Source organism: Phyllostomus hastatus, unplaced genomic scaffold (genome assembly GCF_019186645.2).
Source record: "Phyllostomus hastatus isolate PE091 unplaced genomic scaffold, TTU_PhHast_1.1 phas_contig_283, whole genome shotgun sequence".
NCBI classification, from domain to species: domain Eukaryota; kingdom Metazoa; phylum Chordata; class Mammalia; order Chiroptera; family Phyllostomidae; genus Phyllostomus; species Phyllostomus hastatus.
The window spans coordinates 15,811,277-15,838,501 of record NW_025333833.1 but is presented as its reverse complement, the minus strand read 5'-3'; the positions used below and the strand labels follow the sequence as shown (position 1 = coordinate 15,838,501).

The following is a 27,225-nucleotide window of genomic DNA, read 5'->3' as shown; positions in this document are numbered from 1 at the left end:
GCTGAGGGGCGCCAAAGTGAGTCAGCCAGGTGACTGGCCAAAAATGCCTTTGGAGGGGGTGGCATCCTGTGGCTGGTTGCTGCTGTGACCCCGAGGAAGCCCCCATTACAGGGCTGAGTGGGACCCACCCTGTGGCCGGTCCTACCTCCGACTGTCCAGCAGGTACTGTCAGTCACGGGACTGAGGGAGAGAAGACAGGGCAGTGCAGGTTTATTTTCACACCTGAAAAGCAGTAGTAAGGTAGTGTCTTAGGAGTATTATTTTCGTACACGAAGAGCAGCCCCCGTGAAGTTTCAGGAGAGGCCAGTTCAGTGTCGGGAAGCGACCAGGCCAGGGAGAAAGCAGGTGCTCAGAAGGTCGGGCTCTGGGCGAGCTCCCTGGCGGCTGCTGCAGGGACCATGGCCCAGGGCTTCTCTTGTTAAGCGCGGGGAATTGCTTGATTTTCAGGCAGTGGGAGGTCTTACATCCTACATGGGGCTCCAGGGGAGAGACCGACTCTCAGAGGTGAGTCTCTGGACCTCACTTAGGGTGTGGCACAGTGTCCTGAGTGGAGTTATAGCGAACCTGCTAGAAACACATTCTCCGTACTCCACCTGCTAACCTTCCTCAGGCCTACCCGACACCTGCCATTCCTAGCACCGTGTCTGGATTTCCATCGGGTTAGTCAATTAACGGAGGGAAATGGCACCAGGTAGGACTGGCTTTGGCCGCGGGGAAGGTGAGGTTGCAGCTGTGGCTTAGCTGTGATTCACCATAATGTGGGAGCAGCTCCGCAGAGGGGGTGGCGGGGGCCTGACTGCCCTCTGCCTCTGCAGTGTGCCAGCTGGGGGTCCAGCCCCACTGTCACTTCCCCAAGGAAGACGGGAAAGGGAAAGAGAGGGAAGGGCACATGCCAGCTGTCTTCTGCACAGGTGTCCTGGGGACTGACGGCCACACACTTCCACTTCAGTCTCATTGGCTTCTTAGTCCAAGGCTGTGCCCAGCTTCAGGGAGGCTGTGAAATGGGGTTTGCATTCCAGGCAGCTCTGTGCCCAGCTAGAAATCAGGGGTGTCCTTACTACTAAGGAAGAAGGGGAGAGTGGATGATGAGGGGCAGCGAATAGGCTCTGTCAGACACAGAGCATTAAAAACATCAGCTAAAAACAAGTGTAACTCATACTGGGGTAAGAAATACAATGTTAGGGGAGGGAGCGTGGAAATCATGTTTTAGTTGTTACAGGAAAGGTCTCCCATTTAATCCTTTTCTAAAGCAGGGATCACCTATGAGCACTTCGACCTTAAACTTTGTAAAAGTGAGCTTTTCTTGACTGAGTGTTCTCCAGGTGGGCCACATGGAGAAGGGGAGACACGTAAATACACAGGTGTAGCTGTGTACTGGAAAGTACCTCAGGAGATGTATTTAGGGCACAGAGAGGTTTTGCCACTGAATGACTTTGCACAGTGACATGCTTTCTCTGATGTGCTGTCCAAGGTTCCCCCCGATCATGTACATCGGCGTCTGGAGTAGTGACGGTCTCCCGAACAGCTGGGACGCTCGGGTGAGACCGAAGCACCTGGGCTGGCTGCAGCTGCGGGCGTCCCTCTGGGCACGAACACCAGGGAGCCAAGGTGTCCGGGGAGTTTGGCTCAGATTCTTAGTTCACCTGTAGTACATGTGACACTTTAGCCCCTTCAAGGTTCACAGGTTAGAGTGTGACCAGATTCAGACCGAAAGCTGAACAAACGCATTCAGCAACCCGTACACGTGTGTGAACTCTGGATTGAAAAAAAGCCTGTGAAAATGTTCCTTAAAGCCTGTAAAAGGCGGACTTTCGAACAAGAGGCAGAGGTGGGAGCTGAGGCTGGTGGCTGGGGTGGGGCGAACATCACAGGGTCAGGAGAACTGAGTCAGGGCGGCCCCTGAAAACACTGAGTTTCTTTCTCCGTCCCGCCCCCTCTGCCCCGCCCCCCACCCGCCTTCTCCCCGCAGGCCCGCTCTGCCGGAGAAGAAGGCGGCCGACCTCAGCACTCTGAACGAAGTGGGCTACCAAATCCGAATTTAGGCAAAGCCATACCAGCCAGCACGAGGGCTTCTGTGGTGCTTCTCTCTGCACTTTACCCAGCGTCTTCAGGGGGAACTGCAACTATTTATTGAGAATTCGTGAGTTTTATTTTTAAAGATTCACTTGGAAACAGAACCTGAGTGGGTGGTGACAATGTAAACAAAATTCACGAAGGGGAAACCAAGAAAAGGCTCAAGTCACGCACCCCGCTGGGGCTGGACTGTCTCCCTCGCTCCAGAGAGAAAGGATAGTACCATCGGCGTAGTTCTGTATCTTTCCACTTACCTACATCCTTTTACTGGCTTTCCACATCCCCCCTCACCACGAACGTGCTCATGAAATCCTCCCCTCCCATTTGATGTAGTAACTCAGTCAGTATTAATGTTTTCTGCAGCAATAACAGAGGCAAAGAATGGTGGGTTTTTTTTTAAGCTGTCAATATTACCTCAGCATCTTGACATCAGATATGCAAACTTACTAGTGTTTTGTTTTTTATATTCTATTTGTATTGCTTCCCCAGTATTTCCCATGGGGATAGCCACAGAGTTTGGAATTCTTTCCTGGTGCATACATGTGATGAGATTTTAGGTATTATATGCAAGTGTTTTGCTAAAAAGCACTGAAATTCTTCTGGCAATACGGGAAATCATTTTCAGGAGTTCCTTTCTTAATCTTTCTTAAAGCACCACTGGCAGCGGTTTTTGTTCTTTCAAAACAAAACAAAACAAAACAAAAAAAAGCACGTTCAGAAGCTAGTCTACGTTCTGTCACTCACATTTAAACTTTGCAGACTCTTGCAAAAAGAAGCGGTCGTGCAGGACTAGAAAAATTGACCAGTGTGGCGATCGCCCCTGATAACAACACAACTCAGAAAGGCAAAGAGGCTGTGAGTGAAGCTGCAGGTCTTGAGAAACAGAGAATCTTTCTGTTCACATTTCATCCAGGCTTTTTAAACTCTGAGCTGGGCTTTGATTCTGAAGGACTCACTGCTGTTAGAGATGTGTTCTGATGTCTTATATTAAGACCGAATTGGGTGTGATGTGATGATTTTCCGGTATGACTCCGTGGTGTGTAGGAACTGGTATTGAAGAACACAGTGAACTAGAGGAGCATGGGGCCTTCTCTGAGTGATGAAGTCTTCAGGCCGTGTTGCACCTTACAGCGTGACTTGGGCCACGGTGCTCGGGCCACGGCGCTCGGGCCACGGCGCTCGGCGTGACCATCTGACCCGCACACGGTAGCTCCAGGGGCACTTCTGGCTGCAGACCATGCAGAATAACTCTAACAGCATCCCAGGTCTGTACGTGTTCACTATCAAGAACACAGCTTCTACTCTGTCTGCTTTATCTTAGTAACCATGGCAACTCATGAGACCAAAAGACATGGACGTGAAGTCTGCTAGTCCACAAAAGTGTTACTTCAGCCTCAGTCTTCCCCTCTGACTCTCTTTGGCTGGCAGTGATTTTAGGAAGGGATAAAAAAAAATGGGAATCTGCTCATTCCGATTCTGCACCTCTCAGGGTGAGTGACAGAGAGCGAAAAGGACTGCATCCATCCTTTGGCCGTGTGACGTGAACTCACTCTACCCTAAAAATCGGTTATTACTGGAGAGTACTGGTTTCTTGGGGGGAAAAAGGAAGTCTAATGTCTTTTACACAGACAGGAACAAGCAAACACACACCTCAATTAGAATAAAATATACCATGAGTTAAAAATCCTGAGGTTAATCACCTCAAGAACAGTATTATCAGTCAGCAGTGTTTACAACGAGTTGTCCCTGTATATCTGCACAAGGCAAGCCCATCTGCAGCCCGGGGCCATGTGAATGTACAGCAGTGAATCCTGTCATTCTCACGCTGAAAACAGATCTGTATCTTCTGTTCATCAAGCTGAAGCTTTATTATACCCAATAAGAAGACTATAACATTGCAGTCCTCCTAAGAGCTTGGAATGGGGTTTTCCAAGCATTACTTTATATACTGTCCCGACTAAAATACAGAAAGTCTATAGTTGCATAGCCTCTTGTTTCTCACAAAAAGGGGGGGAAAAGAACAGGAGTACAAACTGTTTCCAATATGCTGATGTGTAAGCCTTAAAGCTGCCAACTGGCTTGATGACTCAATTAAGGAAGTAAATTTCTTCCACACCAACTTCTTGATTTTAGGAGTCACTTCTCCAAAGCAAGCGTTAGTCACAGAACCATGCAAATTCACTGAAAATGTTCTTAGTTGTCATTCTATTGTTCATACTTATGGAAAGTTAATTTCTAAAAGATGTGAGAAAGGAACCAAACTTCTAAATTCTGGTGCATTTAATTTTAATATTAAGGCAAAACAAAAAAAATGATGATTTGCCCCCCCCCAAAACTGATTTTGAAACTGGCTATAATTCAAAAGATCAAAAATGAAACTGAAATGGTTTGAAATATAGTTGTGAAAATGTTATAATGCAAGAGAAATTTTATGCTCAAGCCATTATGGCAATATATGCAAAGTTTAAATGAATGACAGAAATCTTGATTTTAGACTACATGTGAGTACACTTTATTTCAAAAAGTGGTATTTGCTATTTTCTATACACTGAAATCATGAGCATTTCACTTTTTCTAAGTCGATTATTTCATAAGGGTTTTATTAATAGATATTGGTAAATAGAACTTTGGAAATCTTAATTCAGTATTCTTACTATACTCAAGGCTTTTGTAAGCTAGTTTTATGTACAACCTTGTACAGTTTTTTTGACATACAATTCAGAATCTTGTTTATTCTCTTGGACTTTGTTCTGGCCAATACATTTTTTTTAAATCTTAAAAAAAACTGTGATTGTTTTAGTGGGTATTTTTCTAAGTAAATGAAAACTTGTATAATGGTATTTTAGAGAATGTCAGATAGTGCATGTTTAAAGTTAATGTTTTTCTCATCACTTGTATGTTTGTACAGCATGGGACTTTAATAAAACCAACCTGGAGACTTAAGGATTGTTTTTCTTCTAAAAGTGTAAGACGGTGTGATTTGTTTTTCTCGTCCGCTTACTATATACTTGTCCCAGTAAACTAACTTATCGTTCTCTCGGCCTTCCACAACCTTCAGACTCCACACTGAACAGCACTCCATTCTGGCACGTCTTCATTCGCCTGTATTCACCCCCAGCCTGAGCGACAAAGGCTGAAAAGGGTAACGGAATGATTCCGAAGAGGCAACAAGCCAGCTTACACAGCTTAGTACATCCACCAAAAATACTTCAGGCACAGATGTACCAGTACAATAATTTATTCTAATAATTTAATAGGTAATTCATAGGTTCAAATTGCAGATGACTTGACATCTGTTTCCCTGATCCCTTAAACGCTCTAGATTCTAACTTAGTTGTTTTAGGAAAGCAAAGGGTTAAAAGCAAACAGTCGCTAAATTAAAAAACAAAAGCAGAAAAGGACAGAGAGTGCAAACATGCATGTTATCTTGCTATCAAAAGGAGTGGTCGCACCGAAATTTCATCGCCCCACAATGCTCCTTTCCATTTAAAACTCGGGCAGCGTGGAACTCGAGGCCGTGGGGGACGTGGCGTCAGCGACTGGCCAGGCGATAGGCTCTGGGCAGGTGAGTACTAGGCTCTGACAGTCACCAACTCTTCTGACCAAAACAAGGGAAGACAAGTGGACCCTTAATTTTAGTGCCGATTTAAAAACCTGTGAAAAAGCTACACTGACCCTTTGGCCTCCAGTCCACAAACTAATCCTGCATTCTATAAACTAAAGAAGAAAGCAATTTTATGGATTAACGCTATCAAAATGAAGCACGTGAAAAGGGCCTAAAACACAATATATTAATCAGGATATAAAAAAATTAATTTCCACAGGGGTTTTCAGGGATGTCAGTTTGTCAGTAATGACCTTTTTAAAAGTTACTTTGTTAATAAATTCATATAACAAAGCAATAATCAATGAATTTTCATTTTTCTTTCCCCATTACTAAAAGGGGATAATTACATCTATTATTGTTATTTGATGATGACCACATCTACTAATAGGACAGATTATAATATTCTGAAAACTGTGACTAGGAAATGTGAGAAATCCTAGAACTATAGTTAGTAGCACAAATGAAAAAAACCCAAAGTGAGAAATTAAGCATTTAAAAGTACAGGGTCTGGCACAAATAATGCTCCCTTTTATGATTACAAAATCGTAAGCATGTAATTCTGTAACATAACAACGTCACACTCAAGCACACCATATGACATTTTTGGTGGAATGTTCAAATCGTTGCCCACCTCTTGCAAGACATTCACATACCTGCCAGCCACACTGAAGCCTTACTTCTGCCGGACCCTGTGTTTGCTTCTCACAAGTTTCACTAAGCTGTTCCTTATTGCCCACATGCCTTTCGGGGGATTCATCTATTCCTTTTTCAAATAATGGTAGTAAGCACTTTAATACAAAAAAAACTTTTAATGTCCAAGACTATAAAGCAACCAACCACTGCTTTCTAATTTAAAGTGAAGCATTCTATTAAGAAAACCTACTGTAAAAACTTTTATAATTCAATAAATTCAATATAAAATTATTTAGTAAAAACATAATTTTTCGATCCCCACGTCTAAAAGAGAAAACTGTCACTTTTTATGTTTTAAAAAGTTTGATGTCAACACTCACAGAAAGCCAACTGCAGAATTAGATCCGCTCTTAACGGCTTTATAAAAAACGTCAGCACTATCTCACACTGCAGCATCACGATAAGAGAAACACGTCTTAGAAACAAAACCACTAAAACTGTTAAAATTACTAAAGAACATTAGGTCTCCTTGTTGGTATCGTTCCACTAGACTTTTGCTGGCTTCCTCAAATTTCTGAGGCAAAACAAAAATAATCTTAAGCTGCCACTTTATTCCAAAGACATGCTTCCTAACAACATATTTCTGCAGCACTGGTTCACTAATATAAAATCTCTCCCTAACCCACGGATCTTTTCTTGAAATTGAGGAGGAAAAAGAAGAACACTGCTGGGGAAATGAAGGCATAGCCCCAACTTCTGTCTCCTGTAATGGCTTGTCTGTGAAGAGGGTGGAAGAGTGGGCCTACGTAAGTACCACGTCCCACTGGTGATGGGGCCGACATGTCCCCAACAAAAGGCAGATATGTTACATGTCCCAGGATGGTAACAAGATGATCAAACAACCTGCACAATTTCTTGAAAGCATGTCAAGACCCCTCAAAAACAAACTAAAGTGGTTGGATACTTGTGAATGGCCCAGTGATTTCTAGGATGAACTAATGGGACTCACTCAACAAACATGCAGCCAGGCCCCTGGAAGGAAATGAACATGGTTTGCAGACTCAAAGACACTTGGGATCTACTGGGAAACTTGCCACAAACATGAAATGGAATTTTTACTAAGAGGACTAAAGAAGATGCACTATATTTTAAAATCACTGTCTATTTTACTGGAATTTAGAATAAAAAATATTTACAATTTTTTTTTTACAATAAAGAGCATTTAGATTTCATTTGTCAGGAAAATATTCTTTCATTATTAAAAAAGAGAACTGCTGTAAACTTGTTTCTTCTGATATCTGTTCCAAGCATTTAACACAACCTCTTCAGAAACGCCACAGCACAAAAATAAACAACATGCAAACTCTTAGGAACACTTTCACAGTCTCTGGAAAAGAATAAAAACTGGGAAGAAAAGTATGTCATCAAAGAAGAGTCAGAGCTCCAGTCTGAACTTGGCCAGTAAAGGCAGATGATCTGAAGAGTTGTTTTCGTTTGGGAGTCCGTTAACGGTCCACAAGTCTTGTTCCGTAAGAAGTGACAGTCTAGCTAGAAGTTTCAAGCCGCCAACCAAAGCAACTTCAGCTCCTGCGTTGAAGAAATATACATATTTAGTGAAACTGTATCAACAGGTCATTGTAAATTAATCATGCAAGTCTTTCCCCCTCCAAAACAACGATGATACAGAACTTGAGACCCCTCTGAAGTCTAAAAATAAAACTTTTCAGACTATGATTAAATTTTTACTAAGTTGTTTAAAAGTTTTCAGAATATGCTTATTCATTGAGTGCAACCCAATTATAATGCTCAAATTCACAGCAGTTTCAGATGTTTAGGTTTTTTTCTATTTAAGATATGTTTTCTATTTCAAGTTCTGAAATAATCTAGAAGAGAACATCAAGGTAATAATGTTTGGTAATTCTTGTAATGTTAAGAGTAATTTCAGACTCACAACTTCGTAAGAAATTCATCCATCAACCACTCTATAGTTGTATAAATCCAGACAGACACTGCTATAGCTAGGCAGGAAGTTTATAAGGTGACTGGGAAATAAATTTATAATTTGGAGGGTCACTTTAGTTTACAAGAAGCAAAAGAGGACATGCTCTTAAAATTTGAAATGCTGGTCCACGGCATACTTCCGCCACCTAGTGAAGAGTTGAGGCATGACAACTACCAGAACCTTGTTCCATTCCAAGTAGAGGGCCTATTTTGCAGAGCTGACCTACTGGGGAGGAGTTAAGTCATCCACTGAGTATTACTAATATGGTTATCCTCAGTGGGAAGAAAAAACAAACAAAAAGGAAAAGGGGAAAGTAAAGTGGCACCAAAAAAATGGAAGAGAAAAAAGGGAAAATCGCAAAAGACAACAGCTGTATTTTGGACTGTCAGTTTTCTGAATGGTACTTTTTGACTGTCACTTATATGAAACAGCATTTTCTTCTCCACATTAAATCCTTTGATTAATAGAGCCTTATTTTCATTGAGTCATACAAGAAAAAGTGTTGTAGCACCTCTGCTTTTTGAAAACACAGTCACAGCCTGCTCTTTCCAGAAAAAATCCAATCCTCCAAGGTCAACATGACCAAATTGTCTGGTGTTGGAAGCATAAACGAGCACAGCCGTGGCTGTGTCTACCTGGTTTTATGCAGCTGTGGGGTGGCTGATGGGTAGATTTCTTGTGAAGCTGTCAACCTCAAATAACTCTTAACATTATGAGAATTACTGAGCATTATTACATTGATGCTTTCTCCCAGATTATTTTTAGCACTTGAAACAGAAAAGAGGTACTACAATAATGTTGTTGGTATAAGGAAACAGTAAATATATGACGAGCAAAACCAAAGGGTAATGTGCAGGACCCAGACCTCAGAAGGTGACTGGACTGGAGGGTAGAGATGAGGATATAAATCTTAGGTAATGATTTGCTTTGAGGCTTTTACTGCCTCCATCTTTTGCAGGTGATTAACTGACTTATTCAAATACATCACCAATCTGTCAACTATATTACCAATTTAAAAATAGTTTTAACTTCTAGCCCTGGCTGGTGTGGCAGTAGACTCAGGGGTTGTGGGTTCGATTCCTGGTCAGGGCACATGCCTAGGTTGCAGGTTCAGTCCCTGGTTGGGGCGCGTATGAAAGGCAGTGGATCAATGTTTCTCCCTCTTGTGTCAGTGTTTCTCTCTCTCTCTCTCTCTCTCTCAAATCAGTGAGCATGTCCTTGAGTGAGGACAAATATACATATTTATATATATAAACATATATATGTATTTAACTTCTAAATCTGGAACTTCATCTAGATGTTTAGCTAACTTTGTCAGTTTCAGCCTTGAGGTTTTAGTGACTGTGTCCTCAAGCAGAATTGAGGGTTACATGCGTCCTTCACCTGGCTGCCCGGCAACATCTTCCTTCCCCACAGAATAGAATATGTAGTCCACCGTTATGGCGCTTCGGGAATGACAGGTGGTCACTTCTGGAATCCCAGTGTCGGGGAAATAATGTGAATAAACAGACGACAAGCTGAAATGGTGCTGTAAATGTGAAGACAACCTAAATTGAAGAGAAAAGTGTTTAGCATCCATCAAGTTTTTCATATTTCATAATTCCTCCTGTGAAGGCACTTTTTCATTTTGTTCCCAGACAAAACCAGACATTATGGGGAGAAGCTTCACGTACACAGACAACACTGGAACTTGGCGTGTGTTCATGCAGTGGTCACCAAAACCCAGGAACCAGGTTTTGAAACACAGGCACGGGGGGCTCAGTAATTAAAATACTCGTGTGATTTGTTATTAACTATACTCGAGAGCCCCCACTTACTAATGAACACATATCCTAAAACAATTCACAGGCATGCCTCATTTTACTGGGCCTCGCTATTACGCTTCACTGACATGGCATTTTTCACAAATTAAAAGTTTGTGGCCACACTGCAAGTCTTTGGGTACCGTTTTCCAACAGCATTTGCTCACTTGGTGTCTCTGTGTCACATTTTGGTAATGCTCCTGAATTTCAAACCTTTCCATTGCTGTTTGTTATGGTGATCTGCGGTGCCATAAACCACACCCACACAAACAGCAAACTCAACTGATAAATGGGTGTGCTCTGACTGCTCCACTGACCGACCACTCCCCAGCTCTCCCCCTCTCCTTGGCCTCCCTGCTCCCTGAGACACAACAACACTGAGATTGGGCCTCAACAACCCTATGACAGCCTCTGAGTGTTCAAGTGAAAGGAAGAGTGACATGTGTCTCAGAGGAAGGCACATTCAAAGGCAAGACAGGCCAAAAGCTAGGCCTCTGGTGCCAAACAGCCAAGTTGTGAATGCAAAAGTTCTTGAAGGAAACTAAAAGTGTTACTCCAGTGAACCCATAAATGATAAGAAAACAGAACTGCCTTATTGCTGACATAGAGAAAGTTTTAATAGAAGTACATACCAGCCACAACATTCTCTTCTGCCAAAACCTAATCCAGAGCAAGGCCCTAATTCTCTACAATTCTATGAAGACTGGGAGGTGAGGGAGCTGCAGAAGAGAAGTTGGAAGCTAACAGGTAGGTTCATAGGTTTAAGGAAAGATGCTGTCTTTGTAACATAAAAATGCCAGGTGAAGCAGCAAGTGCTGATGGAGAGGCCACACCAAGTTATCGCAAAGACCTAGCTAAGGCACTTAATGAAGATGGTTACACCAAACAGATGTCCCATGTAGACAAAAGAGCTGTCTATTGGAAGAAGATGCCATCTAGGAATTGTATAGCTAGAGAGATATCCATGGTTGGCTTCAGGGCATCCAAGGACAGGCTGACTCTCTTGTTAGGGGCTAATGCAGCTGGTGAGTTTAAGTTGAAGCCAGTGCTCATTTATCATTTTGAAAGTCTTAGGGCCCTTAAGAATTATGCTATCTCTATAACTGTGCTCTATAAATGAGATATCAAAGCCTAGATGATAACACATCTTTTTACGCCATGATTTACTGAATATTTTAAGTCCACTGTTGAGACCTATTGCTCAGCAAAAAAGATTCCTTTTACAATATTACTGCTCCCTGACAATGCACCTGGTCACCCAAGAGCTCTGATGCAGATGCACAATGAGATGAATGTTGTTTTTGTGCCTGCTAACTCAGTATCCATTCTGCAGCCCGTGGATCAAGGAGTAATTCTGAATTTCAAGTCTTAGTAAGAAATATATTTCAGAAGGCTATAGCTGTCATAGTGATTCATTCCTCTGATGGATCAGGGCAAAGTAAATTGAAAACCTCTGGAAAGGGTGCACCATTCTGTATGCCATTAAGAGCATTCGCGATTCATGGGAAGAGGTCAAATATCAGCATTAACAGGAATCTGGAAGAAGTTGATTTTAACCCTCATGGACGACTGACTTGTTCAAGGCTTCTGTGGAGGAAGTAACTGCAGGTGTGGTGGAAATAGAAAGAGAACTAGAATTAGAAGTGGAGCCTGAAGATATGACTGAGTTGCTGCACTCTCATGATAAAACCTCAACAGCCCTGGCCAGGTAGCTCAGTTCGTTAGAGCGTCATTCCCACATGCCAGGGTTGTGGGCTTGACCTCAGGCCAGGGCACATACAAGAATCAACCAACGAATGCATAAATAAGTGGAACAACAACTGCTGTTTCTCTCTCAGTCTTCCCTTCTGCTCTCTCTAAAATCAATACATAAAATTAAAACAAAAAAAAACAAACACTGAACAGAGGAGTTGCTTCTGCTGGATGAGCAAAGAAAGTGGTTCCTTAAGATGGAACCTACTGGCTGGAGAAGATGCTCAAAATGACAACAGAAGTTTTAGAATATTACCTAAACTGAGTTGATAAAGCAGCAGTAGGGGTTGAGTGGATTGACTTCAGCACTGAAAGAAGTTCCACTGTGGGTAAGATGCCATCAAACAGCATCACATGCCACAGAGACATCATTAGTGAAAGGAAGAGCCAATCAATGTGGCAGACTTCATCACTGTCTTATTTCAAAAAACTGCCACAGTAACCACCATCCCGGTACATGAGTGGCCATCAATACTGAGACAAGACCTTCATCCATCAGTGAAAAGATTATGACTCACTGAAGGCTCAGATTATGGTTAGTATTTCTTAACAAAGTATTTTTAAGTTAGGGTATGTATTTTTTAGATATGCTACCAGAGACTTAACAGACTACAGTATATTGTAAACATAATATTTATATGCACTGGGAAAATAAACAAAATTCACGTGACTTGCTTTATTGAGATATTCACTATGTTGTGGTGGTCTGGAACTGAGCCTGCAGCATCTCTGAGGGTATGCCTATGTGTGCATGTGTGCGCATGCAAACGTGTGTGTGTTAGCGTGTATTGTTTGTAAGAAAGAAAATCAAAATGCCGTTAGGAATGCATTTAGATCCTGCCAGACTGCTGATGTCCAAGGCACTGTATTTTCCTGCAAACCGTTATCTTATTAATCAACTTTTCAGTTTACTCATATAAGCTGTGGAAAACACTGTATTTATATAAAGATACTTAAAAGTATCTTTTCTTATACCTTACTTTGTATAAAAAGATTTAGAATTATTCAAAACTAACTATTAGTAAAACTAGCCTTTTATTAACTTCACTCAGGGAAGTTTTGACTATATTTGAATAGCTCAATCATAATTTTTAAATACTCTTTTTTAAAATTAAAAAGTTTTTTCCTGCCCTGAGCAGTGTGGCTCAGTTGGTTGAGCATTGTCTGGCAAAGCAAAAAGTCACAGGTTCGATTCCAGTCAGGGCACATGCCTGGGTTGTGGGACCTGCCCCTGGTTGCGGCGTGTGTGAGAAGCACTTGATCAATATTTCTCTCTCTTTCTTTTTCCCTCCCTTCCCCTCTCTCTAAAAATAAATACAATATTTAAAAAAAATTTTTTCTTATTAGATTCTCATGCATGAGGTATTTTTTTAAAAAAACAAGGTGTACAAAATAACATTGAGAGGAAAAAATGAGAGGTGATTGTAATTTGGTCCCTAAACTTTAATGTTAAAACAAAATCTGAACTGTAAAACAAACAGTATAAAACAATGAAGACATTAAAAAACTCCCCAAAAGATTTAAGTCTCCATCTGTTATATTAAAATACATGTTTCGTAACCACAGTCCCAAACATTCATACTTCTTTAATAATTAGGGATCCAGGCATCTTTGCCCTTCTACCTCAGATGACCTTTTCCTGTAGTTTGAGAGGTAAGTATAAATAGTTATCTTTCCTACTGACATATTCCTCTTTGGATCAATTCCCCTATAGATTGGTCTGAGATCTATCTAGTAAGTCAAAGAAGGCTAAGAATCTTCTTGACATTTCAAAGACATTTTTCTGCAATCTTCCCCCCCCAATTTTATTTTAATCATTGTTCAAGTACAGTTTTCTGTCCTTTACTCCCATCCCAGCCCACCCACTCCTCCCACCCCACCTCCCTCCCGTTTCCAATCCCCCTAGTTTTTGTCCATGTGTCCTTTATATTTGTTCCTGTAAACCCTTCCCATTCTCCCCTGAAATTCCCTCCCCTCTCCCCTCTGGTCTCTGTCAGCCTGTTCTCTATTTCAGTGTCTTTGGTTATATTTTGCTTGTTTGTTTTGTTGTTTAGGTTCCTGTTAAAGGTGAGATCATATGGTATTTGTCTTTCACTGCCTGGCTTGTTTCACTTAGCATAATGCTTTCCAGCTCCATCCCGGCTGTTGCAAAGGGCAGGAGCTCCTTCTTTCTTTCTGCTGCATAGAATTCCATTGTGTAAATGGCACCATAGTTTTTTGATCTGTTCATTTACTGATGGGCACCTAGGTTGCTTCCAGCACTTGGCTATTGTACATTGTGCTGCTATGAACATTGGGGTGCATAAGTCAAAGAAGGCTAAGGATCTTCTTGACATTTCAAAGATATTTTTCTGCAATCTTGACCTTTGTAATAGCAACAAATTTTCAAGAGCACTGGCTGGCCCAGATCCACGGACAAGATGCTTCCTTTAAGTAACACTGCTGAGGTGCCTGGTGCGTACCAGTCACTGAGCTTTCCACGCCTCGCCTCATCTAGCCCTCCCACGATAACCCACGTCACACATGAGGAACCTAAACCTCGGAGATGTTAAGATTCTTGCTCGAAGTCAAACAGCTAAAAAGAACAAAGCTGGTAACAGCTGGTACTTGGGTCTATTTGACATAAGAACTCACATTCTTCACCAGCGCAGAATAAATATCATTTCCCCGCCCCCCTTTTATTGAATTTATTGGGGTGACACTGGTTGACAAAATTAAACAGGTTTCGGGTGCACTGTTCTACAACACATCGCCTGGACACTGTATTGTGTGTTCACTACCCTAAGTCAGGTCTCCACGGATCACCATTTACCCCACCATACCCTCCTCCACCTCTCCCCACCCCCTCGCCCCGGCGATCACTTTTTAAAGAATCAGTTTTGAGAAATGATATTTTTTACTTGACTACAGTCAGCTAATGATGACTGTAGCTTTCCAGAACTCACTTTTCAGCTGTCACAAGGACTTCTGTTTTATCCAGCTGTGTTTGTGTCAGATCAGTGTCTGTAAGAACAAAGAAAAATATGTATTTTAATACTATCAATACAGTTTTGTTCTAGTTTGCCTCAGTACAGTCCTTTTACTCTAGGAACAATATTTAGGATATACCTAGTTCACAGATGCCTAATTAAATGTTTCATCCCAGGAGCAATGTTTTGATGATCTCCAGAATTAGCAAACATAAAATGCAAACATTTCCAAAGCAACATGCAAATAATTCATGCAAAGAAAATTCTTAAAGTTCTACTTTTAAAAAGCAAATTTAGTGCTCTTTAGAAAAAGGAGTAAGCAGCCCTGACTGGTGTGGCTCAGTTGGTCGGGCGTTGTCCCGCAAAGCAAAAGGTCGCCGGTTTGATTCCCAGTCAGGGCACAAGCCTGGGTTGCAGGTTTGGTCCTGGGTCAGGACGCCTATGAGAGGCAACTGACTGATGTTTCTCTCCCTCTCTTTCTCCCTCCCTTCCCCTCTCTCTCTAGAAATAAATAAAATCTTTAAAAATAAATAAAAAAGGAATAAGCAAACAACTATGTTTTTATATATATATTTATTCCTGAAATGTTAGCCTTTTAAAAACTTAGTGTTACATTCAAAGGGAAAGTACTATGAAGAAGACTGCCGAAATGTGCTGCGAACACTTACCTGTCTTTTCTACTTCTGGTACCTGCTGTACCTCATACACACAGTTCTGTGAGATACCTAGGTTTGGGGGCCAAATTGGGATAGATAAAATTCTTTGTCCCCGTGAAGACTGTTCCTGGCCAGATACCTAAACAAAATTTCAACAGGTATCTTAAGTGAGTAGATTTCAAATGGCTTATGTAGTGAAAAGTTTGTGTTAAATGAAAGGGAATCCAAGAATAGTAAATGTTATGTTTTTATTCATTATATTAAGTGATCATTTGTGCTTATAAAATCCTGTTCAAGCATAGTTCAGAAAGCACTTATTATTTACATGAACATGGCAATCTTTTCCTATACGTGTTTTTCTCTAATTTGGACGTCTAAATGATGGCTGTGGACTAACACTGCCCCTCTTTTTTGCCATCTGCAATATAGTTCCTATAACATAAAATACTAAGAGAGGTGAACCCATAAATTTTAAACTATCACTCAAAAGTCAGTGGTGAAAAGCTTGTTTTGGTTAAATATAATGAAGAACAAATGATCAAAAGTAAGCAGAAGTGAACACAATGAAATTAAAAATGGGATAAATTATACTCAGCTAAGGAATTAAAATATTTATTATGTGAATAAAAAATTATAGAGAAATATTAAATTACTGTTTGCTAACTGTATTGCTCATATCCAGCATTCAAAGTTCTATTCTGCCACCTTGTGAGTAGTTCCTTATTTATGAAGTATTCATGTCTGTCAATGTTTTTCTTTTTTCCTTCTCTTCTACTTTGGATTTTTGCTGTCTGCCAATTTCTCCAAGCAGAATGCTGCCACAAATAGATGGAAAAGTTGCAATTCAACCAAGCAGATATAGTTACTTATTAGTAGTTGTGGAAAATCACCACAGCTTGGTAAAGCTGTGGTCATCCAAGGTTTTCCAACAGCCCTGTGATGACATCTCCTCACACTGCGCTGAACACAGGCCTAAGTCCGCCCCCTAATGATGATGAAGTGAGCACTTACCTTTCCTATGGCGAGTCCTTCATAATTCAATTTTCCTTCCTTTATGAAACTATAGAGCGGAGAACCAGGAACAGAATTAAAGTCCCCACACATAACGATAGGGCAGAAGCTGCCATCTTTCTGATGGGCAACACTGGAGATCTCTGCCAGAAGCATTGCCAGCTGGGTCAGCTTTATGTCGCCTCGCCTTGGATTATAGAGCAGATGCGTGTTAGCCACACAGATTGCAGGACAGGCACCACTTGGAATTTTGGGCTGCAGGAGCAACACCAGTCCTACATTGTCTCTGTCCAACAGAGGAACATCAGGACGGTAGAATTCCACTGGGTTCACTGATAAGAGTGAAAACTTGGAATGTTTGAAGCAAATGGCACAGCCATCTGGTTTTTTGCCTGTTCGAATCTTGTATTCACAGTGATAACCTGTAAGAAAGGTTTAAAATAAGGGACTGTTTTATACACATACACACACACACACAGAGCAAAACATAGCTAATATTTTTCAACGCTGTTTACCAAAGTGTATTTTGCAAAACATTAGTAGGACGTCCATAAGTGTTAGAATCAAAAAAGTTTGGGACCCAGTTTGGGACTGGGCCTAATAGGTCTCTTTACTGGCAGACTTCAGTCTTAAATACGCTAATGTGCATTATTACGCTCTCATTTCCATCCTAGTCAGAGTCGTGACAAAGACGGTAGGGCCTTATAACAATCTACCCACCACACACCTCTGACCTTTTTGCCTCTAACTTCTCCCTTGCTCCACTCCACACACACTAGCCTCTCGTCTGCCTTACGGCACGGCAACCTCGAGGCCTTGCCTTTGCTATTTCCACAGTCTGGAATGTTCTAGGCATGGCTTGTTCATTCACCTCTTTTAAGCCTTTGCTCAAATGTCACCTTCTCTGGTCATTTGTTTACAACTGAAAGCTGACTTACTCCTTTCTCCTGCCTCTCTCCAGAAAACCATCATTACTGAACAAACTAGTCACATGTTTACTTGGTTTGTTGTCAACTGTACACTCCTCAAGGGCGGAGACTTATCTGTGCTGCTCACTGCTATACCCCACTACTGAGAACATTGCATAGTGTATAGTAGGCACTCAAAAATATTTCTTGAATGAATGAATGCCAAGTGGGGAGCATTTCTCAAACAGATGACCTGTTTTTAGAAGTGTTCACTCAAAAAGAGTTTTTTAGTTTTGATCCATTAGGCAGGGGTGATCACTTGTGGTATAAGGATGACCTACAGTCTCTGGGGTGTCCAACCTTTTGGCGTCTCTGCACCCCACCGGAAGAAGAAAAATTGTCTTGGGCCACACATTAACTACACTGTGACACGTAACCACACACACACACACACACACACAAATCTTACAATGTTTTAAGTAAATTCATGATTTTGTGTTGGGCTGCATTCACAGGCATCCTGGGCTGAGTGCAGCCTGCGGGTGGCAGGTTGGACACCCCTGATGGAAATAATGGTCCCTGATCTTCTGGATCTCAGATCTTAGGGATCTAGTGATGGACAAAGAAACTCCTGGAAAGAAGCTATTAAGGGATTCTTATACACCTTTCCCTTTAAATTAAAATTCTATATCAACACAAAAGTTTCCACTTGAAATACTTCAATCTTTCCCTGACATTTTGAAATAAGTATTAAGTCTTTCAAAATTAGGATTTTTGGCCCAAATACACCACATTTCTTTGTTAGCAAGTTATGTTTTAACAACATACCAATCTTCCAAAGTAAATATGGCTAAAATAAAAGTTACATTGTACCCAACGATTCCAAACTTGGCCTGATTTCTGTTCCATAATGATCTTCTTGAACTTCTTGCAAACAAAGTACCTTGGAAGAAAAAAAGGCCTGAATTAAAACAAAATGAAAATATGAATTTTCTGGTGCTTCCATCTCTAAAACCGACAGGCTTCTAAAACTTTAAAAACCTGATGAAAGTTGAATAAAAATCCTTTTCTCTTGTAATTTACACATCCATCAAATTAATGTTTCTGAATCTGATCAGTCCCCCAAACCCTGGCCTTTAATCACATGAAGCTTTCTTCAAAAGAAATATTTTACATTCACATGTCAGAATTTTTTCCCTGAATTTACACATTTATTAGTATAAATCCTCCTTGTCATTTTTTAAGAGGTGATTTATTTGAATGCCCTTATCTAGATTAGTCTTTCATAAATTATTTAAATTTAAAATCAAAGGACATCTGTAAAAATATAAAATAAAATAAAATTCAAGGAAATATGTACTGAATGCTTAGTATGTTGCTAGTCCCTATCTCAGAAGTAACCAATACTTAAGCTTTTAGATCTTTTTTAAAACATTAGATGATTATTTATACCAACAACCACTAGCAAATGACTCTTTGGAAGTTGTGATGCCTTGTTAAAAGCTATTCCATCACTGTATTTAAACATCTTCCCTTTTTTTTAAAGATTTTTTATGTATTTATTTATTTTTACAGAGGGAAGGGAGGGAGAAAGAGAGAGAGAAACATCAATGTGCGGTTGCTGGGGGCTGTGGCCTGCAACCCAGGCATGTGCCCTGTCTGGGAATCCAACCTGTGACACTTTGGTTCGCAGCCTGTGCTCAATCCACTGAGCTACACCAGCCAGGGCAAAAAACTTCCCTTTTTAACCAAACAAACAGCAAGAAAATAATTTAGTTCACACGGGAAACATTTAACCCAACACTCTTGTGTGAAGGATTTTGATTTTGCACTTACATCTGCATCAAAGTGTTTGATTTCTTTCAGAATATTGGGAAACCTAAAACTCCAGTGTAACACTGGTCGCCGGCAGTGTCTGTAGAGGTGGGAGTTATCTTCCAGCAGATCCTGGGAAAGGATGTTATAGGACATCACTGAGAAGTCAAACTTGCTCTCACTGTCTTCACACGTGGGGTCGACATTGTCCCCCAGGATCTCCGTTTTTTCTTTATTGTGGTTACATATGTATTCCCAATGTCGTTTTATGGTGCCTGTTAAAACACATTGGACAAAATATAAAAATTAGTTTCAAAAACAGATCTCATGTTTTCCTGTGTGTAAGTATTCTCTTGCCTTTTTAAAATTTTCATAGGCAATGAATACAATGTTTCACCCTAGGAAATGGCAATGTAGCATCGAATAACCAGAAGGTGTCATCAAATTGATTAAAAGGCTGTAAAATTATGCACTGACTGACTAAGAGGCACAAGGCAGGTTTAAAAGGATTCAGCCAGTCATTCTGGAGGCTGAGAGTGTGTGTTAATAAAACAGACGACACAGGGTCACGGTTCCCCCTTCTTTATGGTTAGGGAGTGGCACTGCCACAGACATGCTTAGCAACTTTGTAACCATAACAATATATCTGTATGTCACAGCTCGCTTTCCTACAAGATAATTTCACATGTTTTATTCCCTGTTAGTAAGAAAAGTTCATCCAGTGATTAACTAAATTCCAAAAACAACTCATCTCAGAATTCTGCTCTCCACATGAATGGTGTATGTAATGACAATACACAGAAGCTGTGTTTAGTGTCTAAAACACTGAAATGGCACAGTGTGAACAAAATGAACAAAAGGAATCTTTTTAATGCATATCAAAACAAAAGTTAAATGTAACAGAGTTACAGAATGATGGTAAACGATAATGGCTAGTTGACGAACCTAGCATGCAGCAACGAGGAATGTGTGATGGTTTATATTCTGCAAAGACGTCATGAACCCTGAAAAAGTGATGAGAATCAGAAAGCATGAGATTTTGCAATTATAGGCAGTCCCCGATTTAGAAATGACCACCTTATATATGGTTTTCTCTTCTGATCTTATCTCCCTCACCCCCCATTAAAGGGTACATTTCAACTGCCATGGAAGCCATGAAGAAAAATGTTGGATTTTTAGAGAATCTATGAACTCAAATGAAGGGGAAAACAAGAAATGGGGAGAACTTGGAGAAACAGATAGAGATGGACTTCCACGCATGATTAGATAAAGTAAAAAAAAAACTTAGCCCTAGAATCTCTCCCTTTTCCTGCATGGAAGATTTCATTTCACTGGATTACAGTGCCTGAAACTCCACCAGTACGGTGGCCTTCAAACTTCTAGAGCGTGCACAACCCTTCAGCAGGGCTCTGCATGTCATGACTATCAGTGTCCGGCGTGTTGGGACTGCAGCTGGAGTGACGGGGTAAATACACCTATACTGACCACAATTGCTTTGAATAAACATACAGAAACGCGTTCAAATGCTAGAGTTCCATGGGAGACAATCTGAAAACTACTGATGGAGTAAGTAGTTTTTGGCCTTCATATACTTCACAACATAAATTCATACTACAAAAGCTTATATACCTTCCATGTCGGGAGGAACAAGGTGATCACAGCAGAGAAGACAGATGAATCAAAGAAAGTAAGCAACAGGGCTGACTGGGTTTTTAGGGTGCCTAATTAAAAAGTCATAATTGTGTCACACAAATCCTTCAAATACCACTTTAAAGTGACAGGCAAGTTAGCAATGCTGTTCTCTTGATTGAAAAGTATTAGTGAAATATCGGAAGTCACAAATATGGCTTAACGAAGAGCATTTTCCTTATTCACAATACCTAGGAAGAATGGACATATAAAGAGTCAGGTTGCAATCCAAGTTCATCAGTGTGTAAATGTAATTTTCCATCCATTAAAGGGAAAACACCACCACCACAATTTTCTGAGTACCTACTATGAAGCCAACAGTATGCTGGGCACTTGACATCTCATTTCATCGTCAACAGGCTTCCAAAGTAACATTAGTTTACACTGGGGAACTGAGGAACAGAGAGGTTCAGTAACCTGTCCCAGTTCCCACAGTTAGTGGTGGAGCAGAATGACAGCAGGGTGTGGTTCCCAAGCCCATGCTTATGTCATATGGCACAGCCCCACCAGACAGCTACCAGATTTACAAAAGGCTAAACAAAAAAGAGAAGTGTGCTGACCTGAGGGACAGTGAATACCCGGATGAAAAGCAGTCTCATATCACAAAGCTCTATAGTTACAGATTCGGAGTATTCTTAGAAACCTCGTTTTAATGCCCTTAAATAAACCTTTCATTCATTCAAACAAATGTGTTATAAACACAAGCTGTGGTTACGTACTATGCAAATAAATTTCCACTTTTGAGTGCTTAGGCTTTCTGCTTAAATGTGCAGAAGTTCTTCCTAAAAGAGCAGTTAACTTATTTAGCTCTGGCTTCCAGGTTGACACTCGCTGTGATGTCATCCTTTGACAAACTTACATCTGCTCCCTACACATCAGCATCCACACAGTCTACTTTCCGTTACCTTCAGAGGCATTACCTTCACTGAAAACCACAGCTCAGTGAGCAAGACAATTCCAGATTCTCCTGCTATACCCGGGGGGCAGGGAGCAGGACTGGCAGCACAGAGGGAGTCTCGCCAATTGTTTAGAGTAAAAAGGATACAAGAAAAATAGAAATAATCAACATATTCAGAAAAATGCGTTTTTTTTAAAGTTAAATAAGATTTTTTAAAAGGTAAAATTTCCCACAGACTCTCAAGATTATATCTATAGACCTCAGTATGAGAAATACAGATTTAATAAACTAAAATCCTATTCTGTGAGGAAATATATTTTATTTATGATTGTTTCTATTTACGGAAATCCTTTATTTTTTTTAAAGTTGTCACTTTAAAACATTAGCTTAAATATCTGTGAAAGCATGAAATTTAGTGTTACAGATCTGTGGACTTCCAATAATACATTCACCAATTTTTAAGAAGTTTACGAATCTTTGCTTCAAAAACACTGGATTTGAAAAGTATTCTTAAATTAAACTTAATGTTTTAATCTAACCCTCCATTCTTTTCTACCTTATTCTATACATAGAGTCACTTCTATTTTTACTGCCAGAAATACACAACTAATTAAAAATAAAAATAAAAACATCATTAAAAAATAACTCCCCTTTTCCTAACAGAAAACTACTGGCTGGAAATAAACACCAAACACCTCTAAAACCTGCAGGAGGTTTTCTTGAGGATTCAATATGAAAGTTCCAATTAGCCTGTGGCTTATGTTTATTTGCGCACCAAGATAAATGTCACCTTTACCTTGGTGTTTTCTTCGTTTTGACGCAGGCTCATCTCCCTCAGAGTTCATGACGTAACTAGACAGGTGAATCAAAGACGTCTGGCCCAGGTTGTCAGGTCTCCAATTCCAGTACTGAAAGTGCGCTCTAGACTCAAACAGACAAGGTGGTCTCCAGTTTAATGAAAACTGCCGACTGCTGAAGTAGGGGTAAGGAGCGCGAGAGTAATGTCCAGGCCACCTCATGCAACTAGAGATATGCCTGCTCCAGCAAGACCTCTGAGGATTCTCCCACGGTGCAGTCCAGTCTCTGCCCAGACTCTTCTGGTGGTGGGGTAACATGGGGTATCTAAAAGAAATAATACACTCCTTGAGGCACCACTTTAGGTTCAGCTTTGGCACACAAAACCCAAATCTGTTTCCTCAAGGGAAAACAGGTCTAGTATTTAAACTCTGATTTCTAAATTTGTGCAGGATGTGGGAAAAGCAGCCCTGATTTAACTATTAGAGCAGTAGCTCAATACTCTCCCTAAACAACTATGAATGGTATTAACACTTAAAGTGGAATCCACCAGGCTCCCAAAACACCAAATACACTCCAAAAAGTCCCCAGTTCTACTGAGAGATAAATCAGCGATCAAACTGGTATTCAGATTAGCTTTCTAGCATCTGATAAAACTCAACAGACAAATAAAATCCACAACAAACATAATATTTAAATCAAATATGGAACATGTAAGCTGCTTATAATGAAAACAAATCTCTTTTCCAACTTGGTTTGGAGTAAATACAAATTTCCAAAGTCTTTTATACCAAGGTTATATTTTCCAAACACTTGCATAGCTAAGAAAACAAAAGCCCATCACAACTTCACTTTTTTTTTGTTTTTGAAAGCATGCTTCTCTTGACAGAAATGAAAGAGGATACAAACTGCTTACTAGGAATTCACCAACACTCCAAACCCAACGGCTCCAACTTAACCTATCACACCAAGTGTTTCCAAAGTAGCGTTATCGTTCTGAATAGACATGTGCTCTCAGGCCCTCTTGGGCACCGTCTTATTATACTATTCTCTCAAAATATTAGGATCGAGGACTTCTTTCCTCCAGAATTCCTTAAAGGTACATTTCCAAGGTAGTGTCAATAATGTCCACTTCTATTACCAAAGGAATTTTGCTTAAAGTGCATCTTCTGTCACTTGATGTTTATGTCGTCATATTTACATTTTAACATTTACATTTTTACTCTATTTTTGTAGTTTCTGCGTTTTCAAATTGTTGTCTAAATTCAACTTAATCGTTACTCTCCAAAGGCAGGACATGGACAAACTATGCTGCTTTGTGACAACTCTGAAAACCATAGTGATCTGGGCACTTGCTCAACACATTTTTCTATCCTAGTAAGCAGCCCTTTTTAAGTATAATAGTGCTACAAAACACTCTCTGTATTTGTAGCTAGTTACAGGGTGAGGCAAAAGCAGGTTATAGTTGTGAGTATACATAACAGTTTATTCCTGTATTCGTTTTCTATATGAACAACTGTAAACCTACTTTTGCCCCACCCTGAAATATACAGATGCCTTTTCCTCTTAAAACGATGAGCTACTTCAAAGCCATAACTTTCTTAATTATTTTAATTCCAGTATCTTCCCAAGTGCCTAGCACAGTGCCTGGAACACAGCTGGTACTCAAGAAAACATCGTTGAGCTGGCTGGCATGAAGTCCCAGGACTAGAGGAGTCAAAGCCCAATCCCCATGACTTATGTAATAATTCACTGCTGTGCTTCCCGTGTGTTTTACACCAGTCAACTTCACACGGTACACAATGAAAATTTTTTATTTTAATATCTAAGTATTTGTTTTAGAACATTAAGAATAAAAAACAATCAGTACATCAAAGCCCAGATTTCGCAGATAACTGCTTAGGACTACCCTAGTGTAGGAGCACTTAAGTGCTTTTCAAAGTGAGTCAATTTCAAGAAAAATATCCAGCAAATAATACAGGAGCGGACGGAATTTGGTAATAATCGGAAACGCTGGAATCCAAATCACTCAAGTTTGAGAGACACAAACACACCAACAAACCAACCCCCGCGCGCGTGTGTGCCGTGTGCCGCGCGCGCGCTTCCATCTGGGTCAGGCCACCCCGGGACCCATTGTGATAGGCGGCCTCCTCGCCCACCGTCAGCTCCGGGAAGATGCGGAGGAGCCCGGGGAGGAGGTCTGGGACGGAGACGCTCCGGCTGCCTTGGCCACTGGGTTGCGGGAAGTGGGCCGGGGTTGCGAGGCCAAGCCTGGTCTGGAGGGCGCCAGCCCAGCCCGCGCGGCCGATGCGCTCCACGCCTGGGCGCGAGCTCTCGTCGGCCCGGCTCCCCGCGGGCTGCGTGCGGGGTTTACCTATCCCTTGGGGGGATCTCCGGAGGCTGGTCCTGGCACCACCACAGCCCCGACCCTCTTCCTCCTCCTGCCTTCCCCAGCCCGCCCCGCCCCGGGTCACCCCGGGCGCCCGCCCCCGCCCCCAGCCGCCCCTCCCTCCACCCTCCCGCCACCCAGACCTACTGACCGGCCTCTCCCCACCACACAGCGGCCGTAGCTCCTCCTCACACAACGCCACGCTTCCATCTTTCCCCTTTGTGGCCGGCCAGTTTTCAGGTTCTGGGCTCAACAGCAACCTCTACGAGAGATTTGGCGGCCGAAAGCTCCAGGGGTTCCCCATCATCAGACGTCGGGCCTCACGGTCCGGCTGCAAAGCACGCTGGGAGGTTCAGTCCCGTTCGCTGCCAAGTCCCCATATTGCGCAGGGAAAGTCCCTGAATTGCGTTCAAGAAGTATACACAGAGCGTGTGACGCCTGGGCAGCCATTTCGGAAGAGGGCAAAACACCCGCCCTCCGTCTTAAAGAAACAGAAAGAAATAAACTGCTGACCAGCTTTAACGCCTATGAGAGGCGGTACAAGGTAGTTACTGTATGAGAGAAAGAAGGAAAAAAATTATTTTCTCCCTTTTTTTAATGTCCTTGGGAGATTCGGAAGGCGATGCCCAAGGTAGGGAAATACCCCTTTCTGGGTTTCCATAGAACTGAGATACCACGAATTTTTGCAATTAATTCTGCAGGAAAGAAATCACAGAGTTCTCTTTTAAATGTACCTATGTGTCGTGTGTGTCCATCTGTATCAAATTTGGTATATGACTATAGATTCTTGGAAAGCATTATTTAAGTGGAGACTTCATCCAGGGGACAGAATTGCACAAGGATAGAGTGGAGAAAGCAGAGGGGCAAAGGATGCTGGGTGACAGGACCACCACTTTTATATTATAAGCTCTTCGGGAGAGCAGTGGAGTAATTTCTCGGGAAGGCTTTTTTTTTAATTATTTAAAAAATTTTTTTAACCCTCTTGGGTTAATATGGAAATCAGATGCATTTGAAGAACACCTTTTTCTTCCTTACAAATATAGTCGATTCCCGTTATTTGTAATAGTTATGTTTTACTACCAACACCGAATTAGCCGATATGGTACCATTGCTCCTAGAAGAGTAAATGGGGCTAGGTACCCGTGAACCACTGGTCACAACACCTTAGTCCCCTAATCAAGACATAGCCTTATTTTATATGTGTTTTGGTTTAAAGATGCTTTAATATATATTTTCTATTCATTAACATTGAATTTATGGCGACTAGCACTGTAACTCATGCCTGAATGAAGCTTATCTAACACATGCAGTTTCTCCATAGGGGAACGTCACAGATTTCTTGCACTAAGGAACATTAGGTAGCCCTTCAGCTCTACCGCTGGGACAGTTTTAAACAGAAAAGTTACCAACACGAAACACAAAAGTGTGAAAAACGTGGCGCTAAATGGACGGTGGAGAGGATACTTGTTTATAGCGTGAGAGCTGAAACAAGCAGGCAGAGCCTTGCTTCCTTAGACCTCAGCAGGGAACATGCACTTTGGGCAACTAAAGTTTTCACCATTTCCGCACTCGTCCATAAATGGGGATAATAATACTTATGAAATAGTGTGAAGATTAAATAAAATGATAGCTGTGAAGAATCTGTAATAAGACTGAGAGAGGCAGAAATGTTTTACATCAACTTTGTATGCAAAACAAATACATAAAATTGGTTAGGTAAACTATCATACAATGATTAGATAATATACATATAACAGAACTTTATGCATATCCTTTGGGAAACTGTCAGAGAAAATTAAAAACAGAAGATAAAATGTTATGAAATCAAATGAAAAGTAATATAGTGCAGATTCAATACATAAAGTCAGGTTTTTTAGCCTTGAATGGGTATGCCAATGTATAAAAACCTATTTTGAACTATTGATTGATACAAATTTCTTCTGTTCTTCAAAAAACCTGTACCATTACTAAGGAAAATCTCCCAATTAATGAAGTTACATACTCATATATACACATACCCAACATTTATATGTAAACATAGGGTAAAAAAATATTTTTGCCCTTTTGCTCTTAACAGATTTGACAGCATGGACTGCAAGGAAAAACTAAAAAAATAAGATTAAAATTCAAATTTGAAATATCTTTCTACCCCTACACATGTTATACTTCTCTCTCAACCTCCAAACTCAGGAAAATGTTTCTGAATCATCTGCCAACTCTCTCAAA

At 41.0% G+C, this 27,225-nt stretch overlaps 2 protein-coding genes across 10 annotated transcripts in view; one reads left to right on the top strand and one right to left on the bottom strand.

Moving 5' to 3' along the window:
- VASH2 (vasohibin 2) overlaps window positions 1–7,252 on the top strand; it is a 38,998-nt gene extending 31,746 nt beyond the window's left edge. Inside the window, exon 9 of the mRNA XM_045838439.1 lies at window positions 1,970–7,252. Coding sequence (XP_045694395.1) covers window positions 1,970–2,042 — 73 coding nt within the window. The 3' untranslated portion in view covers window positions 2,043–7,252. The remainder of the gene's footprint in view (window positions 1–1,969) is intronic.
- A 212-nt stretch (window positions 7,253–7,464) lies between these two features.
- On the bottom strand, window positions 7,465–25,380 carry ANGEL2 (angel homolog 2). Of its 9 annotated transcripts, none has more exons than XM_045838435.1 (10): window positions 22,612–22,699; window positions 20,858–21,108; window positions 20,174–20,232; window positions 19,250–19,503; window positions 18,287–18,356; window positions 16,506–16,927; window positions 15,507–15,633; window positions 14,815–14,872; window positions 9,699–9,862; window positions 7,465–7,900 (listed from the first exon to the last, which is right to left on the bottom strand). In XM_045838435.1, the coding sequence occupies exons 3-10, from the start codon at window positions 20,178–20,180 to the stop codon at window positions 7,749–7,751; spliced, it is 1,254 nt and encodes a 417-aa protein (XP_045694391.1). In that variant the 5' UTR covers window positions 20,181–20,232; window positions 20,858–21,108; window positions 22,612–22,699; the 3' UTR covers window positions 7,465–7,748. The 9 variants fall into 9 exon arrangements, with proteins under 9 accessions (XP_045694391.1, XP_045694389.1, XP_045694383.1 ...); XM_045838433.1 differs by lacking the exon at window positions 22,612–22,699 and adding an exon at window positions 21,838–21,974; XM_045838427.1 differs by lacking the exons at window positions 20,174–20,232; window positions 20,858–21,108 and adding an exon at window positions 25,151–25,380 and having other exon boundaries at window positions 22,612–22,937.
- Between the last annotated feature and the right edge of the window lie 1,845 nt (window positions 25,381–27,225).